General features: G+C 48.7%; 1 protein-coding gene across 2 annotated transcripts in view; it reads right to left on the bottom strand.

The window, feature by feature from the left end:
* Positions 1-19,759, bottom strand: part of ADGRA3 (adhesion G protein-coupled receptor A3) — a 127,673-nt gene that overhangs the window by 29,290 nt on the left and 78,624 nt on the right. Inside the window, exons 10-12 of one of the 2 annotated variants that reach the window (XM_075544479.1) lie at positions 19,246-19,401; positions 7,633-7,794; positions 3,991-4,194 (exon numbers count right to left, since the gene is read on the bottom strand). In XM_075544479.1, coding sequence (XP_075400594.1) covers positions 3,991-4,194; positions 7,633-7,794; positions 19,246-19,401 — 522 coding nt within the window. The remainder of the gene's footprint in view (positions 1-3,990; positions 4,195-7,632; positions 7,795-19,245; positions 19,402-19,759) is intronic. The other variant, XM_075544480.1, reaches the window with a different exon arrangement.

The raw sequence follows: 19,759 nt of genomic DNA, 5'->3' as shown, positions 1-19,759 counted from the left end.
TCTGGCTCTCTGACAGCTACACGCAAAACACCCGCTACTTTCTACAAGGCCCTTTGGTTCTTCATGGGAAACAAATGCTACTTTGTTATGCAAATGCCTAAGAGTGAAAGGCAAGTATTTTGCTCAGTTGGTTCTGCTAGGACTGTGTGTTCAGAGTCAGAAGCCAGGGAATTTCAGCGCCTTCCACGGGCCTGCAGACTGGGACTCAGCGCCCAGCGCTCAATCCATCCGGGACTCCACACTCTCACTGCCTTCACGGAATGTGCAGTCCAGTACAGGAGCGCATGCAACCACCATGGCGCGCGCGCGCGTGTGTGTGTGTGTGTGTGTGTGTGTGTCTACAGGCGAGACAAGTGGGCACAGTAGGTGAGGAGACCTGGAAGAAAGCATTCTCGTAGGAGGAACCAAGTCAGCTGTTACAGGCCCGGCTGGGTGAGGGAAGAAGACAGGAGGAGCAGCCAGGTGATGAGGCTACTGGGGAGTCAGCTTTGTGTGAATGGGGAAATGGCCAGGCCAATCTCCATTCTGGATAGATCTGAGAGTAAGAGAATATTTAGCCACCAAAAATGGCACCAAACCCATCTGGAGGGAGGAGACAACTTCATCTTTCTTTCAAGGGGAGAGGGGTGGATTTGAACTGCTGACCCTGCAGTTCGCCAGCTGGGCCCCTTTGAAATGGCATGGGTGCTGGGGCTGCCCACCAAAGCAGCCTCTGCAAAGGGGAAGGCTCCCAGCAGTCCTAAAATGCTGCCAAGCGCCAGTCCTTCACTGGGGACAGGTAGGGAGATGTCGCCCTATCCCAGCGTAAAGGCAAGCGGGCCGGGGATAAAGGGGTGAAGGGCTTGGGCAGCTGACATTTGCTAACCAGGAAGGAGGTATTTCAACATCTTCCTCCGTGGCAGCACAGTACTGGTACAAGTCAAGGGATGGATAGCCCTAGATATTGTGGCGAGCTGTCCCACTCACGGTGACTCAACAGGTCATTGAAAACACTGCCCGGGACAGCACCAGCCCCCCTGCAAAGGACTGTGATCCACAAGGTGCTCACTGGCGGGTCATTAGAAGTTGACTGCCAGGCCTTTTCTCCTTTGTTCATTGTGGGGATGCTGCTAAAACCTGGGCGGCAGCCTAGCAAACAAGCTCACCTGGACTGACAGAGGAGACGGGGCTGCACAGGAGCTGCTGCCCTGGCTGGGAATCGAGCCTGCTCGCCCACTGCAGCCCCTGGGCCACATTCCGCAGTATTTGAGGTATGGAACTTAAGGAATCGCCCAGCGACACAGAGAAGACCTGGGAAGTGACAAATGGTTCGGTGGCGAGATGCCGAGTCCAAACTGGGATGTGGGGACGGGGGCAAGAGTCGGAGAGTCAAGTCCAAGAAGCACATGGAACAGGGTCCCTCCCTGCTAACCCACATCTGCCTTCTGACAGGTCTCACTTCATATGCCACCATAGCTTCGGTATCATTACCCAGCAGGCATTTAAGTTGTCTAACTATGTATTCAAGGGAATTTTTTTAAAAGCATACCAGGGAGAGTAAACATTGTCCCCAGAATCAAAAGCGGAATGCAGCCACCCCGAGACACAGATAATGCCCCACAGTGTTGTCGCTCTGCCGATGACGGGGGGGGGGGGGGCTTCTTGTCACTCTCTTTGTATCCATGTCACGGGTGTGAGCAATCGGGTCTGATCTACTGGCTCTCCAGCTACAGGGCGCTGTGTCTCATAGCGATGGACCGATAGGAACCTGACAGATCTGAGCGAATCCATTTAAAGTTTGCTGCTTTCCACAGGTAAGAAACTTTCCTTGCCTGGAGGGGGTAGATGGTGAAGTTGATGGAAGGCGGGGGTGTCATCATTTTTAATCCCAATCTGCCCGAGCCGATCATCTAGGACAGAGAGGTTCATCCATCTGAAGCAGCCCTCAGACACACCTGTCTCTCTCACCGGCATGTGTGTGTGTGCGTGGGGGCGAGGGGGGTGATTCTACACCTTCTGCAGTGAAATTCTTTTTACAAAAGACAATAAGAAGAGCTGAGCTGGCCTACAACCCTGAGAGCAGAGTTATCACAGTCTTCCATCACAGCCACGAGAAACAGAATCATCTTGCCCATTGCCCGCTGATTATATGGTATTAAAACAGGCCCATGCGACATTTTCACCCAGAACAGACCATCTGGGACAGTGGGCGACACTGGACTATTTCTATACTTTACAAATCGGCTCTCCGCATGGCAGTCACCAGTCTAAAAGAGGACAAAGGCATCCGTCCTTCGGTTGTCTGTTCTTTCGCTCTTGATTCAGCACCCTCGGAGTATCCAGGCCACATAGCACGGGTGGGATCCACGATTACCCATTAAAAGTAACAATAATAATAAATCACTGCCACTGAGTTGATTTCACCTCAGCGACCGTGGATAATGCAGTAGCCCTGTCCCTCTTGGTTCCCAAAACTCTAAATCTTTACAGGCACAGCCAGTCTCCTCTTGCTCCTGCAGAGCAGCTGGTGGCTTTGAACTGCTGACTTCATGGTTAGCAGCTCAGCATGTAACTCACATGCGAACAGAGCTCTCCATGGTAAAGCACACAGCTGTTATTAAAATGATGCAAATTCCTGAGTTACTTAGGGGACAAGGCCAGAAGCACCGAAGGGGCGGGTGATTGAAAACCGCAAGGAATATACACACTCACACAGCCCACCCTGTGCACATGGGGAAATGGCACTTGCTTTAGGATGGGGTGGCAAACGTCCTGCCCTCACACCAAATAAGGCTAGCAAAATCATCATGACCAACTCATGTCACGTGCCCCAGCAGAGCGGAGCCATCCCAGCCATTGCACTAGGGGTGAGTTAAATGAATGACTGTCCAGTGTGGCCCTCCAATGATGGTAAAAGTTACCAAATGGTCTTAGGCAGAAAAAGGCCCCTCACCCGTGTTTACTACAATATTATTTAATAAGCACTTCTAAACCCCTAACTTGGGGGAGTTTATTTTGTTTTACTAACAGTAATACAGCATGTTTTAAAAAGATCTGTGCATTTGCATTTCTTTACCATCGTGTCTACGGAGTCCTGGTTGGGCGGTGGTTATGCATTCGGCTGCTAACTGCAAGGTCAGTGCTTCAAAACTACCGGCCGCACCTTGGGACAAAGATGAGGCTTCCGACTCCCTTACAGAGTTACAGTCTCATAAAACCCACAGGGACACTTCTACTGGGTCTCTGTGAGTGGCAGTGAGGAGCGAGTGCCGGGAAGTCTTGGAGCACACACAGTGGGTCCAATTACAAAGGCTGATTCGTAGCACATGCCCGGCCAGGCACCCATCCTCGGGGTCCTCGGGTGACAGGAGCCAGTCACACTGTCCCTTCTCCCCAGATCAGAAGCAAAGAAACCCACCTCACGTATCAAAGAACACAGGAGCTGCTCAAAGTTCGGGGAACAATTCCACGGCCTTTTCATGTCCATTTTTCTATGAAATTCTTAAAAAACATACCCACCTTCCATCCCCATGTCTTCCAGCAGGTAACAACATAATGATTTCCCTGCTCTCATAAAATAGGATCGTTACGGTTTCTTTTGTTTATTAAAAAACACCTTCCTTGGCATTGTATCAACTATGACTCACGGGGACCCGGTAGAACTGCCCTTGTACAGGGGTTTCCAAAGCTGTTCACTCTTTAAGGGCACTCAGAGCCTCATCTTTCTTCCACAGAGTAGCTGGTGGGTCCCAACCGCTGACCTTGTGGTCACCTAAGCCACCTATGATGCCACTAGGACGCCTTTTCTTTCTTCCTTCCTTTCTTTCTCTTTCTTTCAAATAAAAGTCTTAAAAGTAGGCTCTCCCTGGCCCAAATGATTTTTTTTTTTTTAATGAAGCAAACACAATAAACCCAATCTTTTCAGGAGGCTGCTTCTGGGCAGAAGCCGACCATCCTGCACGGTCCATCCCAACTGCAAAGGTTCAAAGGTGAGGGGGAAGGACGGCAAACCTTGAGCGCCAGGCTGGAGAAGGTGTTTGAGACGTTGCACTTGAAGCTCAGCTGCTTATCCAGGCTCCCATCCGGATCCCGGCGGCCGTAGTCCGCGAGGCCCGTGCGGTCCGGGGTTGTCACCTTCTGGAAGACGGAGCAGGTCATCCCAGTGAAGCCCGCCGCCTTGATGATGTACGCCTCCAGTGCGATACTGGGTGAAGACTTCAAAAGTCAATCAGACAGAAGTTACAAGAGATGGACAGCAGGAGGGAAAGCGTTCGCCACAGGCTTTGCCCCACAGAGCCCCGCCGGTGGCCCATGGTGGGCAGCCCCCAGGTTCAGGCTGAACGAAAATGCTCAGTGGGGGCAAAAACAGCCTAGACTGAGAGGGATGCTCGGACACAGATGGAGGGAGTATGGAAGGAAACATCACAAGTTACCCCAAAGTCAGCTGACAGGGCATCATGAGCTAACAGTGGGGCATTTCTTAATTTTAAAAAAAATGGGCAGAGAAATCAGTGAGCTGATATTATCTTACTGTAGGTGGAAACAAAAGGTCACTATGCATTTAAAAAACAAAAATTTAGATCCGATTCTGATTCATGGCACTCTAACAGGGCCGATCAGAACTGTCAGTGGGTTTCCCAAGGCTGTAAATCTTGAGGGGAGCAGACAGCCCCATCTTTCTCCCATGGAGTGGATGGTAGGTTAGAAGCACCCCCACTGTCTGCTGGCAGGAGAGTGCTGAGTTACTTGAACACCAGGGCTCTTAAAGTACAAATCTTCACCACAGCCTGCTGCCGGGGAGTGAATTCAGACTCACTGGGCTCCTACAGGGTCCATACGCCTCTATGGGAGTAGACGGCCTCATCTTCCTCCCACAACACCCCCCAACCCACCCCAGAACATCTGATAGGCTCAAACTGCTGACCTCGTGGTTAGCAGCCACACTGTCAACCCAGGACGCCTATAAGGCCTCTTGAAGTTAGGGTTATGGGAAAATCCACTTCACAGTCACTTCATGCTAAATGCACGTTCTCCTCCAGCAGGGAGATTAGGTTAATGATCTGTAATAAGTTTTGCCGCAACAACAACAACAAAAAAAAAAGCTCACCGTGACACAGACTCCTTCTAAAGCTGCTTCTTCGGGAAAGGGAGGGAGTTGCTAGTTCCCAAGGAAGGAAATGAACAGATGCAGAAAGCGGGGTAGGTGCGAGAAAACACCTGCAAAAGATGGCACCTGGCCCAGGAGCTTTGGAGGAATTCAAGAGCGAGGGTGAACTTAGAGGGCCAGCTGAAATGTATGCCCTCACAAGATAGGGGCCCCCAAAGAAAGACAGATCCAATTCACTGCCACCCAGCTGAGTGCCACGCTAGTGATCCTACGGGCCAGAGCAGAACTGCTCCTCCGGGTGGCCAAGGTGGTCAAGCTTGACCGGCCCTTCTGAAGAGCAGTTGGTGGGATGGAATGGCTGACTTCTGAGGTTAGCAGACCAATGAGGGAGGCACTATGCCAGCGGGGCTCCTTGAGCCTCAAAGAGTAGGCGGAACAAATGAAACTCGGAGAGCATGCCTTTTTCTGTGAATTTTTTGACGCCCCCTGAACAACCAGTTGCCTTGCCTGGGCATTGGGACACAGCCAGTCCACTCCACGCATCGAGAATCAGAAGGATCCCGCACCTGCGTCCCAGCACAGTGACAGAATCTCACCAGGCTCTCTTTCTTTTCTTTGAAGATGACAGGTGATACCCTACACCACGCAGGCCAGCCATCCTCCCAGAACCATAGGTGACAGGGTTGGTTGGTTCATTTTAAAGCATGGCAGTCTGGTGTCAGGCATTTAGATTCGGCACAAATCTAGACACCTTTTAACAACGATAGAATTAATCACTACCATACATGGGAGAGAAAAGTGTTGGGCCAGTCCCCAGTTCTCCAATATTAAGGGATCTTTGCACTTAAGTTTTGCTCGGTAGATTGTTTATCTTGTGGGAAAGTTTGTTAATAAATATTGGCCAGTCTTCTCTCTCCCAAATTTCTATTAGGGGAAGGCATTTATACACCACCACAACTTCCGATAAATAGCAACAGACACGACCAACACAGATTCGTGAAGCTTCAGGAAGAAGAAAGCAATCCATTGAGCCTAGTAGGTGTGCTTGAAGCTGTATGATCTTTACTCATTATAAGCAAATGAATAACCAAAGCAATAAAACCGCAAACAGCCATCAAGCCATCAAGTCGATGCCAACTCATAGCGACCCTACGGGACAGGGTAGAACTGCCCTTGTGAGTTTCCAAGACTGTAAATCTTTCTCTCACAGAGAGGTTGCTGGTTTCAAACTGCTGACTCTGCAGTTAGCATCCCCCTGTGTCACCACTACACCGCCAGGGCTCCTAAGGAAATGTATAGAATGTATATGATCTTTTTCACATGTTGCAATGGTGGTTGGATACCCGGTATAACCGTCAGTGTGCCTGTGGGCTTCTGGGAGAATCAATTTGGTTCAAAGGAAGAAAGAAGCTGCTGGGGTGGCGTCGTAAAAGCACGGTTAAAGGACAGACCTTCAGCTGGGGCTGCACGGAGGGCCGAGTGTGGGCAAAGAAATGGCACGGCGGTCTGAGGTGGAGGTCACTCTCCATGGGCTGCTATGGTGGCACTGTGGGTCAGGCGTTCAGCTGGTAACCACAAGGTCCACAGTCCAAAGCACCCCAGCTACATCAAAGGAGCAAGATGAGGCTGTCTGCTCGGCAGAGCTTTATGGCTTCGGAGAGCCTGCACAGGGCCATCAGGAGTCAAAGTCTAGTCAATGGCAGTGGGTTTGTTTAGGGCAGTAACCAGGCCCCGTTTCCAATTTTATTAATTATTCAAAAACACGGTCCTGAATGTCATGGCAACAAAGAAACAATAAAACATGGTTCTTATCAGTAAAATGGTTATCATCAGAAAAGGTGCTGGAAATAATTTCGAGGGTGCGGAGGGCATGTAACCTGAAATCACATAGAAAAACAGAAAATGATACCATCTCACAAGAAAATCGGGAATTTAAAACCTGGATCCAACTGCTGGGGGAGTAAACTATCAGATATCACATATTTTCCTAGAAAACAAAATAGTACACCAAAAAAATGCAAAGCCGTTCAGTTGGGCCTAGGTAGGGCTCTCCATTGTGGTTGCTGGGACTTGCCTGGTTACTTCTGACTGAAGGTGACCAGGTGACAAGCATGCAGAGGACAGCAATGCTCCATGGAATTTCAAGGCGGGGACCTTTTAGAGGCAGACTGCCAGGCCTTACTTCCAAAGCATTCTCTCTGGGTGTGTTTGAGCTGCCAATCTTCCAGCTCGCGCAAGTGCTTAACCATGTGTGCCACCACACCCAACCTAAACTCAGTGCCACTGAGTAGATTCCATCTCAATAGTGATCCTACTGGAAAGAGGACAACGGCCCCTGTAGGTTTCCAAGGCGGTAAATCTTTATGGGAAAAGACAGCCTCATCTTTCACTCTTGGAGTGGCCAGTGGGTTCAAACTGTTGACCTTGTGTGTTGGTAGCCCAACAAGTAACCCACCATGCCAGCCAGCGGGGCTCCTTGCATCTCCCGCCCCCCCCCACACACACACACAAACACACACACACTTCAGTCATCCCAGGGCACTTACTGTAGAGTAGACATGAGCTCCATTGGCCAGGCGGTAGGTGGCGATCCGCTGTAGACACTGAACGATTCTACTACAGGCTCTAGCTTCCCGCTGAGCCAGCCACAGGACTCGCTCGTCAGCCAACATGATGTTACTCGCAATGTCGACCAGCACGTCGCCGAGCTGGAGAAAAGAGGAAGGTCTTTAAACAAACGGGCTATTTGTGTCACCAGAATCCTGGTGATCTGCCGAGTTCGGCCTTGACTCTCATTCTTCCCAAGAAAATTCAACAGACACTTCCATTCCTCATTCATATGCATCCGGATTGAGACCCACATTCAATTATGATCGTTTTGTGCGATGTAGCTCCAAACAGTGTGCTTCTGTCACCACCAAGTCATCGAAGAAGAGACTCATGCAGTATCAAGCAGAAGCAAGACAGGCAATCAAACGTAGTAACAAGGAATGCAAAAATGTTAGAGCCTATCAAAATTAAGACCTCAGCCTAGCCTGGACATTAAAAAAAATCTAGAATCAATACAGGGGAGTGTGTGTGTGTGTGTGTGTGTGTGTGTGTGTGTGTGCGTGTTTAGTGACGATAGAAACACTTATCATGAAAAAGGTATTGCATTAGCTAGCAATTTAGCTCTCTTGGCTATTAAAATTTTTTTAAAGCAAAAAAATTTTTCTGAGGTTGAATGGGATACCCCAAAATATGTATGACTGATTCACATCCCTCTACCTATGATGAGGAGCCCGGTGGCACAATGAGTTAAGTGCTGAACTGATAGCAGGTTTGACCCCACCAGTCACTCCACTGAGAAAGCCTAGACAGTCGGATTCTGTAAAGACTGCGTTGTTCTGGTTCAATGACGTCACTCAGTTCCAAATCCTAGTGATTCCATGCACAACGGAAGGACACACTAAGCCAGCCACACACTTGTCATGTTTGAGCCCACTGTGTCAGTCCTTCCTCCTTTTCACTGCCTCTCTCAACCATGACGTCCTCTCCAGGAACTGAGCTCTCCTGAGAACATGCCCAGAGCATGGGAAACGGAGGCTATGCGTGGGGCTTTTCTACTGTACCCTCCACACTCAGTAGGAATCGGAATCAACGGGATGACTTCGTTTTTCAAACGCCTGTGGATAGAGCTGCGGTGGGGTCTGGGTTTGCTTTGTTAAGTCAAAGCAGCAAGATTTCTGAGTGTCGTGTCTTCGAGTGAATTTGGGGGTTTTGTTTTTTGGGGGAAGAATTATATTAAGTAAAGAAGCTGACAGAGCCAAAGACAAAAGTCTGAGTGTGGGCTTCGAGTCCCACTACAAGAAGTGAAGCAAGAGTGCTCCTGAGAGGCAAGGAGGCAAGACTTGGTCTTGTATACTTTGGGCTTCTTGTCGGGAAAGACCCTGGAGGACATGATGTTTAGTAAAGTGGAAGGGCAATGTAAAAGCGGAAGGTCCTCAATGAGATGGACGGGCACGTGAGCTCAGACGGAGGAGCAACCGTGAGGATGCACAGGGCCGTGCAGGGTTTCAGTCTGTTGTGCACAGGGTCGTGTGGGCCAGAGCAGACCCGATGGAACCTAATAACAGCAGTCTCCTCACTTGAAGAAAGAGGGCCTGGCTGATCCCTAGAGACAAGATGGCAAGACTTGGTCTGACGTACTTTGAACAGGTTACCAGGAGCAAGCAGGCCCTGGAGAAGGACGTCATGCTCGGTAAAGTGGAGCAGCAGCAAAAAGGGGAAAACCCTGGACAAGAGTTGCAACCATTGGCTCAAACAAAGGAACAATGGTGATGATGTCACGAGACTGGACAGTGTTTCCTTCTGTTGTACATCAGGTCAGGATGAGCTGGAACTGACGGGACTGCGCCAACCAACAACTGTGAGAAAATAAATTTGTTTGTCACCATGCCCTCTTGTGGCCTTTGTTAGAACAGCAACAGATCACTAGGATGGAATAAATACCCACCACCTGGGGGTTTTTTTGTTTGTTTTTTTTGGTTTTTGGGGGGATTGGTCAATCTCAATATAGTCTCTGACATGCTCAAATTGTTCACTTGTCCAGCTCCTGTCACCTCATCCCTTGGTGTCTTTGAACATGAGGTTTCCTCTTCCCCCAACTGGGCTTGACTTCAAGCCCAGTACCATGAAAGAAGTGGGGCCTAAGAGGTAGGGTAGTGTAGTGAGTTGGGCACCAGCCAATCCATGGGAGAAAAATAGGGCTTTCTGCTCCCATAAAGAGTTACAGTCTCGGAAAGCCATGGGGCAATTCTACCCCGCCCTGCAGGATCACTAAGAGTCAACATCGACGATGGCAATGCGTTAGCAAGAGCAATGGGCTGCTAACTGCACGGTCGGCAATTCAAACCCAACAGACACGTCTCAAGAGCAAGTCGAGGATACCTGCTAAGGTAAAGATCTACAGCCTGAAAACCCTATACCGGGTCACAAAGGAGGAACCAGTCCTTGGACAGGGGCGTTATGCTTGGTAAAGAAGACCACTGGGAAATGGAAGATCCTCCACAAGACAGATTGACAAAGTGTCTGCAACCAAGGACTCAAACACAGCAACAACTAGGAGGCCGGTGCAGGACCAGGCAGGGGCTCGTTCTGTTGGAGCCAGGGTTGCTGAGTCAGCATCGACTTAACAGCACCTAAGGATAATAGCAACAAACGTTGGAACTACCTCAGCTGCGTTGGGTTTGGTAAGAGTGCCTTCCTTTTCCACTGGTTGTGCTATTTTCAGATTCCTGTTTTAGGTCAGTTCATGGCTCGCAGGTGTAAACACATCAGACAGTGCCTGTGAAACAGTGTTGGGGCTGTGTGTGTCCCTCATCCGATAACTAATGCTCAAGGGTCCAGAGAGAAACACACACGATGATAGCTGAGTGATGGGCAAGTATTAGTGACAGGGAGGGCGATTCAAGAGCAACAAACTATTTCCAGAAGAAGGAACAAAAGAAATATATACACACTTAGTAGTCTTCTATAAAAGGGCAAAAAGCGAGGACATTAAGCCCTAAAGCCAATCCAGAAAGCCCATGCCACTTTAGAAGATGTCTCCTTATCATCCCCGAGAACCCAGCTGAGGTTTGTCAACCAGTGCTGCTCCTGAGACTCTCCACCTTACGAATGAACGCTGACGAGGGCTGAGGTGAGTTTGGGAAAAGTTCGATCGATCCATCACATTCACGGTTTTCTGCACAAGAAGGCATGGCTGTGGAATTCCACCAAGTCCCTACCCTACACTCACGGGGTGAAGCCACCGTAGAACGTAGAGTAACTGAGGAGAGGATGCTTCACCTTTCAATCCCCTCAGTTTCTCATATGCAAAATCGGGGCGCTAACCTGTCATTTCTGTAGGTTGTAAGAACTAAGATCCAGTAAGTATAAAGCTCCAGAAATAATGCATGGAATATGAGATAATGTTTATTGTGCCAACCTGGCCGATAAACACATGTGGGGTCAATCGAAGGGCGGAGAGGTAAATAGCTTGGTGAGTCTCGCCTTTCTAGATGGTCAGACCAGGGTGCAGCTGCCTTAGCCAGGTCCCTGTTTCAGCTGGCAAGGCTCACTTCCTGCAAGACATCCCCGAGGAGAAGCCACATGGACCTACCCCGGTGCAGCCCTGGCTGCTGGAGCAGCCATGTGGAGACCCTTGCCAGCACTGAGATGCTTACACATTCACTGACTCAGCTTTCCTCCTGCAGTCAGCATCATTGCATGTGTTTTGTGAGATGGAGGACTTTGTGGATTGGTGTTGGACACATGGGTTAAAGGGTTAATGTTGGACTTGTGGGCTTGGGCAGCACTGGGTTGGGATGTTTTCTTGATGCGCACTTAACCTTTATTTAAAACTCTTATACATGAGTTTCTGTGGATTTGTTTCTCTAAAGTACCCAGACTAAAACAGGATACAATACTGTAATATATTAGATCTTTTATTATGATTATCGTTCATTTTTAATTATTTTAATACATATAATACTTTTGGGATACACACACACACACACATTGTTACAACCAATGCATTCAACATAAATGACTGTTCCACCTCCGAGGTCCCCTCAACAGTAGCTTATTCAGCTCCTCCCTAAGAAACAGATTACTTCAAAAGGAAAAGGAAAATTGTGTACTGCCTTCAAACTAAGGAGCCCTAGTAGCATAGTGAGTTATGCACAGGACTTCTAACACAAGGTCACTGGTTCAAACCCTCCCGCCACTTGGGAGAAAAGGTGTTCTGCTCCCATAAAGATCTACATACTCTGAAACCCCACAAAAAGCCACTAGAGGTGGAAAGGACATCAACTTATCATAGTGACTTTTTGATCTTTCCCAATGTGAACATCTTCGGAACAAGGGCAATTCTATATCTGACTTAGATTTATATCTCCGTACAGATAGGGTCACCAGGAGTCTGCATTGACTCTGGCATTGAGTTGGGTTCTTCTGGCTTTCATTAACAACTAGAATTCAGCTACTAGTTAGCATAAGTTGGTTACATTTCTGTCTACATCCTCACTAATTGCTAGTTCACATTTACCCATCAAAAAAAAAAAAAAGAATAAAAGATACAAGAAACAGTGGCAATGTGATAAAATATAGTCAAGGGTGACCCAAAAAGATATCCCTGGGGGCTGCAAAACTGTAAAACAACAACATACAGACTTCATTCTAAAGCACTCCCGAGATAAGGTATTCACAGATCATGATACAACTAATCCACAGTGATTTCCCAAAGGCTTTCAGACATGTAGACACACATACCTGGAATGTCTACTAGAGAGATTAAAATGACTAATTTCTTAAGAATTACAGTTCTACAATATTAAACAACAAACTTTATGCAAAACAATGTACCACTTGGGTACAAAATTAGTGACATCATTAAACCGCCAGGGAGGTTAAGGTAGCAGATGGACATTGAGCCTCCATTCAAGCACTCCCTCAACGCAAAAATACTTCATTCTATTAAACTGGCATTCCAGGATGCTCACCTTCCAAACACAATTGCTGAGGACAAATGGGTGCATAAGCAAATGTAGTGAAGCAAGCTGATGGTGCCCAGCTATCAAAAGATATAGCATCTAGGGTCTTAAAGACTTGAAGGTAAACAAGTAGCCATCTAGCACTGAAGCAACAAAGCCCACATGGAAGCAGCACACCAGCCTGTGTGACCACGAGGTGGTAAAGGGATCAGGTATCAGGCATCAAAGAACAAAAAAAATCAAATCATAAGTGCAGACTGGGGACCCAAGACCCATCTGGTAGGCAACTGGACATTCCCTTACAGAAGGGTGGGGATGGGGGGGGGGGCTGGTTGGAGGGGAGGAGACAAGCCAGTCAGGGTACAATGTAGCAATGATGAAACATACATCTTTTCTCTAGTTCCTAAACGCTTCCTGCCCCCTACTATCACAATCCCAAATCTATTTTACAAATCTGGCTAGACCAGAGGATGTAAACTGATACAGATAAGAACTGAAAACACAGGGAATTCAGGACTGATGATCCCTTCAAGACCAGTGCTGAGAGTGGTGATACAGGGAAGGTGGGGTGGAAAGAGGGAACCAAATACGGGATCTACATATAACCTTCTCCCTAGGGGGTGAACAACAGAAAAGTGGGTGAAGGGAGATGTCAGACAGTATAAGATATGACCAAATAATCAGCATTCATAAATTATCAGGAGTTCGTGAGGTACGGAGGAACGGGGAGGGAGACAAGAAACATGAGGAGCTGATCCCAAGGGCTCAAGTAGAAAGCAAATGTTTTGAGAATGATGATGGCAACAAATGTATAAATGTGCTTGGATTGTGGTAAGAGTTGTACGAGCCCCCAAGAAAATGATTTTAAGAAAAAAAAAAGACATGGACTTCCTGCGGATCTGATGGAGGTGTGATCTGAAGCCTCAATTCTGGATCAGCTCTACCGAAAAACATGGACTGGTATGTGATTGGAGATTGACTGCTACTGGGCCATGCCAGCAGCAAAATTTAACTTCTGAGAAGAGCTGTAAAAAAAAGAAATACCTTTGAGAAAGTGCACAGGGAACAGCCTTGGCTGAGGACAAGCGCGTCCTCTCATTATTTCCCACTGAATAACTGCGGCGTGAGGAGGGATTCGGTGCCAAGACCTTCCCTCGAGCAGACAATCATCACGCGCTATATGCTCGGTAGCCTGGCTGGGGAGGCAGCTCCAAATCCGTCACCAGGACAAAGAGAACACAATGGAATAGCAGTGCGTGTAAAATTACATTGGATTAAATACGCATGCCTGCAATCCGATGCCCAATGGCCGGGGGGGGGGAGAAATCTGGCAGGATTAGGAAGCTTTGCATTTCCACTTGATCTCATCCTCTGAGGTGGGCCCAAGGGCTCAGAAGGGATCCCGCACCTGTACCTCCACCTGTCATCACGGTATGGTGGGGGACACCGGAAAGCACGGATGGACTCAGGCAGCGAGGGAAATGTCCAGTTAATAACCATGGCGACATTACAGGGTGCAGGAGTAGGACACAGAAGAGGCCAAGTTCTTCCTCAGCAGAAGCACTTCCGTCATTCTGAGAAAAGCTAGGTCAAAATCACCGCCAAGCATCATAACTCTGCCAAGTTCTGCTACTTAGACGACAGCCGAAGAAAAGAAACAAAACTTGGCATTGGGTATAATTTTCAAAGGCTTCCTCTTGTGCGCTGGGTGCAGGTTTACAGAGCAGATGGAGACTCATTCAGTAATGCACACACGACTCGCCTCCCTCCGTCCCTGTCCTTCCTGTTCCCACTCCTTCTTCATCCGGAAGCCCTCTGAACAGATCCTGACCCAAATCCCTCCGCCCCCTCTGACCTTTTCATCTCAAAGTTGCTGCTTCATAAAAGGCGTGTGCCCTCCCTGTCTGTCTATTGTATGGCTGGCTGAATAGTGGGTTGGGGGGCGAGTTCATTTCCAGACCTGAAAGGTGACTAAGGGACCTGCGCCTCCACCCGAGTCTGTTTTTGGTGTTGTTGTTCATGGTTTTGAGCTTTATTATTCCATGTTGTTCTCTCACTCTACCAGAGACTGCTTATGTGATCCCTTTCAGAGCAGCTGCTGGTGGTAGCCGGGCACCATCTAGTTGGGTTGTGTTTTTAATCTCAGGGTAACAGAAACTTACGTCCATTGGTTCAATGGACTCATTGTTTCCACGTGTCTTCAATTTTCTTCACTCTCCTTTCCTCCGGACGGGAAGAGTCCAGTAGCTGCCAACGGTTACACCCCAGTCACTAGTCACCAGAGAAGGTAGACCACAATCTGTGTGGACCATAGCCTGCACAGAAGACCTGGTGTCTTCTAAGATAGGGGTCCTGGGTCCCATTCCTCATTCTCCAAGTACACTGGGTTACATCTTGAAGTTCAAACATGATGAAGAGGATGGTTCACATTGGCGGGTGGGGTGGGGAGTGTTCTGGAAAGGATCAACTAAGCCAGAAGTCGGATCTTTGAAAAGCGTCATAAAAACAGAAAACTCGGTCAATTTTGATCAAGGAAAAGTACTGACAAGATTAAGCTTTCAATTGAGTAAATGAAAAGACAACAAGCTCTAAATGTTTTAAAAATTACTCATAAGGCACGCTAAATGGATGTAGCAGTAAAGTTTCTGTAATGCACAGGCTCTGCTCGCAAGTTTAAAACCAAAGCACAAGATAGAGACTATAAAACACAGCCAAATAGAATCTTTATAGATTCTCTCATTTTCTGCAACGGTTATATATTGTTTCCACTAAAAAAACAGAAGAAGAAAAATATCACTCTTGTAATAGATACTTAAGTTGCCTGACAGACAACCTTCAGCTGGTTTTGGAGGGGGGGAATACCCCACCACTAACCGTATCATTTACACCTGACAGTTTAATAGCTCTCATTACCTTGCCGAAGAGCGCGGGTGAGTTCGCGCTGGCCGGACTCACTCACCAGTCTACGGGCGCTGCTGCCTCACCATCGTTGTTTGTGAAATAATCCGGAGCAGAGTTAACTTTTTGGCCATCGCACAAAAAGCAATTTGGCTAATTACGTTTCCAACGGAGCTGGACACATTTCTGGATTCCCTCCATCACTTTGCACTGCGGTGATTAACTTAAAACGAAGCTCCTAGCTCTCAGGATGTTTGATTGTATTTTACTTTTACACTCCGGGGGATGCGAGGGCCGGCAGATTAAGCTGAAGAACTGAAAAGATGCTTGTCACTCCAGTGTGGAGGATGGTCACTGAAGAGTTCAATCCTGAATAGTCTTCTTTCTGTTGGGCTGCTAACCACCAGGTCAGCAGTTTGAAACCACCAGCTGTACCTTGGGAGAAAGATGCGGCTCTTGACTCCCATAAAGAGTGACAGCCTCAGAAACCCACGGGGGCAGTTCTACCTGTCCTACAGGGCCACTAAGCGTCAGAATGGATTTGATGGCAGTGAGTTTGGTTTGGGGGTGGGGGGTTGTTTGGTTCTCCTATGTATCCCTGGAAAAGGACATCAAACATAGCGACCATTGTGAAGGTGGTGCAGGCCTGGGTGATGTTTCATTCTGGGGCACACAGGGGAGCTATGAGCCAGAACAAACTCGGTGGCACCTAACATCAACAACAAACGGCTGTCTACTGTTTCCAACGACAATGTTACACCCCTTCTGACCCAAAGTAAAGGGGCAGCAATTGCCTTTAACAAAAACCTTTGAAATCCGCTGCTGGTGAATTGTTTTCTTGGAAGGCTGGGTCCTTCTTCCCTTGGAGAGCACAGTCATGTCAAAAGCCTTAATCCTGTGGAGTCTCAGAAGGAAGCAAGGGTTAATGTGCCCAGCAGCTGGCCCAAAGGTTGGAGGTGACTCTGGAGAGCCAATTCTGGAAAATCAGCCTTGGAAAGCTCCGTGGAACTTAGATCTACTCGGATACACAGGGGCTCTCACCACCGCGAGTCCAAGCCAGTCCTGATACGAGCACTCTCCTGGAGCTTGACTCGATGCAGTCACTGGGCTACATCTCTCTCACTGGTGCCCACGAAGCAAGACAAAGGCCTCATTGTAAACCCAGAGGCCTGCAGTTAATGAGACAGTCGTAACGTTAAACCTACTTCTTTGCTCCAAGGAGATCATTTCAAAGCAGCAAATGGTTGACTTCAGAACAGCAAATGGTTAAATCCCAAACCCACTGCCCTCGAGTTGATTCCAACTCACAGTGCCCCTAAAGGTAAGGTGACCAGACGTCCCGCTTTTGGCGGGACAGCCGATTTTTAACAAGGTTTCCCATGTCCCACGGCGTTTTAAAAAGTCCCGATTTTTTGAAAGAATGCACGACAAGCTAGGGTATACGGTTTTCAGCTGCCATGTGGCTATTTCGCAGGATATGAGTTTTAGCAATGGTGTCCCGCTTTACCAATGTTAAAATCTGGTCCTCTTACCTACAGGTCACAGTGGGACTGTCTGGATGGGCTTCTGAGAATGTAAGTTTTTATGGGTTGACGGGTAGGAAGATTACGGCTGCCCACCCTAAATGAAAACTAGCTGGCCATGCCGCAATAACGGGGTTTGAACAGAACCGGGGCTCCCATTAGACACTTATGGCGGTGATCCAAAGCTGGACAGGATCAAAGGGTCACCCAGGTGCGGGTACACGTCAACCTGGGCGCACACACTTGGCACCAGGCACATACATCACACATCTGCCTGAACTCAGCCACTTAATAGGGCCGGGACCCTCCACCACGCCCCCCTGCCAAGTGAAGATAGGAAAGGATAACCGCAGAGACTGAAGCAGGCTTTTCTTTCAGGCCCCAGGTGGGGACTTCTCCCATGTTTGGGGCACACTCGCGTGCCCGCTCAGCGCTCGCACTCGGTCTTCTTCCCTGTTCTGTCCCTCATCCTTCTTCCTCATAGATTTCGCCCTCCTGCAAACGGACCCCACCATGCTGCCTTGCACGCTTTCCAGAGATAGTGTGTACTATCCGAGACAGTGTTACCCGAAATGCTCCTTTCCCTCCGGAAAGCTATTTAGATTACAAAAATGCTTCTGCTGCATGAATTCTTTCAGCATTGAGAAGCAAGAACTGGCCGGGGCGGGGGGGGGGGGGGAGGTCAGGGGCTGGTGGATCTGAACCACTAACCTTGTGGTTCACCTCCCAATGCTTGCCCAATAGCACCACCAGGGCTCTGTAAACACTACCTCTGTCCTACGGATATTTTTCCATCGGGAGTCGGGATCTAGTGGAGCAAAGGACCCCACAGTGAAACACAGCAGTCCGTGAGTTACCAGGCATTATGGCAAAAGTCTTCGTGAATGTGCAGACTCCAAAGGTCCACTCCACTTCCAGAGATCAGTGCTAACAGTGTGAGCGGCAAACTGCTGGGTTCGATACTGGGGGACAGGGGGAGTCCCAGGGCAGTATTTAGACAGCTCTGTCCTCAGGCCACCCCAATCAGAGGGGTGGGCAGTGGTCGAGAGGCACCCAAGCTCAGTCTTTCGGCAAATGGGTAATATGGCCCCTTCATCACTTGCTGATGAAGATCAAGAACTGTAGCCTCTAGTGTGGATTATTACTCACTGTCAAGAAGACCAGAATGCTCACAACTGGACCGATAAGTAGCATCGTGATAAAGGGAGACAAGTCTGAAAGTGTCAGGATTCTGTCTTGCTGGGATCACGAGGGAAGGAGAAGCCACGAGATGAAAAGATGCGTTGGATCAGGTTAGTCTGATGCCCGAGACCCCTTTATGGCACTGAAGAGCAAGGCTAATATTTGGAGGACTAAAGCGAACCTGACCCAAGCCCTTTTTCCACATGCCTCATATGCACGGGAAAGCGGGACACTGAGTAAGGAAGACTGCAGAAGGATCGCTGTGTTTGACGGGTGGTGCCGGAGCGGAATGCTGAAAGTCCCAGGGACTACTGGAAGGATAAACAGCTGTCCTGCCAGACGGACAGCCAGCGTGCTCCACAGAGGCAAAGATGGCAAGACTTCCATCTCACATACTTTGGACATGTCAGGTGACGCCCATCCCTGGAGACCCTGCTTGGTGAAGATGAGGGCAACCGGGAGAGGAAGGCCCATAGAGACGAAGCGGCGCAGTGGCTACAATGGATTCAAGCGTCGGAACAAGGGTCAGATGGCAGAGGCGGGGCAGAGTTTCCTCCTGTGGCGCCCTCATCGCCAAGGGTCAGAACCGACTCAATTGAAGGCACCTCAAACCAGCAAGGGCTATTGTAGAAAAGCTTTGTGTTGCTTTGTTTTAATTGCCAGGGGAGCAATGAGTACTTTTTTAAAGAACTAAATAATTTTTTTTTTTCATTTTTCTGAGAAGGCCAGGTAAGTGTGGGAATCTATGATCTGGTTCATCGCGTCTCAGGGGTGTGAGGACAACATCGCTTTCTGTGAAACACAATCCAATCCCTATGGATCACAGAAGCCGGTGTTCTAAGAACCGACCGTTGGCCGGACTCCTCTCCCAACAACCAGCCCCTCTAACAGAGCGGATGCTCCTCGGCGGCCACTTTGGAGACCACCTTTAGTTCAAACACAGCACACACGCACGCAGGCTTCAGAAATCCCGATTCACCCCTGATCACAGACACGCTTTGCTGGCCCCATACATGAACCATCAGAAGCAGAAGGGTACTACCTCTTTTGATTTTTCCTCCTTGGTAAATCTTCCAAATTTTTCTATCATTTCGGCCACGAAGATCACATCCATTTTGTCAGAGAAGTTGGCGGCCTCCACGGTGTAAGCCAGTAACTGTCGGGCTGTGGCCACGGCGTTCGTGAGATTGAGGGGCATCTATGTGGAAACAGCAGAGAGAAACAGTAAGTAACACGGCCCATCCGACGCTGACACCTGACCTTGGCGTTCCCACACCCGGCAGCCTACAGAAGTACTTGATCGTGATCACTGTGACTTCCTGACAAAGCTGCTTCCGAGCAGAGGGAACAGGAATGGTCGGGACACTAAACTAAGGGGCAACTCGTTTTTATTTTTGTTTTTATTTGAGATGAACTAAAAGAACTAAGGAAAGCGCTATCTTCCTCTTGGCAGATCCTAGGAATTCTCCACCTACCTCTATCCTACTGCTGGGCAGAAGCCTCCCAGAGGCCCCACTGCCTGGCCCAGAACCCCCACTGCCCCAGGGTCCTAGCCA

Source organism: Tenrec ecaudatus, chromosome 3 (genome assembly GCF_050624435.1).
Source record: "Tenrec ecaudatus isolate mTenEca1 chromosome 3, mTenEca1.hap1, whole genome shotgun sequence".
Lineage (NCBI taxonomy): Eukaryota > Metazoa > Chordata > Mammalia > Afrosoricida > Tenrecidae > Tenrec > Tenrec ecaudatus.
Note: the sequence above shows the minus strand (reverse complement) of the source record. Positions and strands in the feature narration are given on the sequence as shown.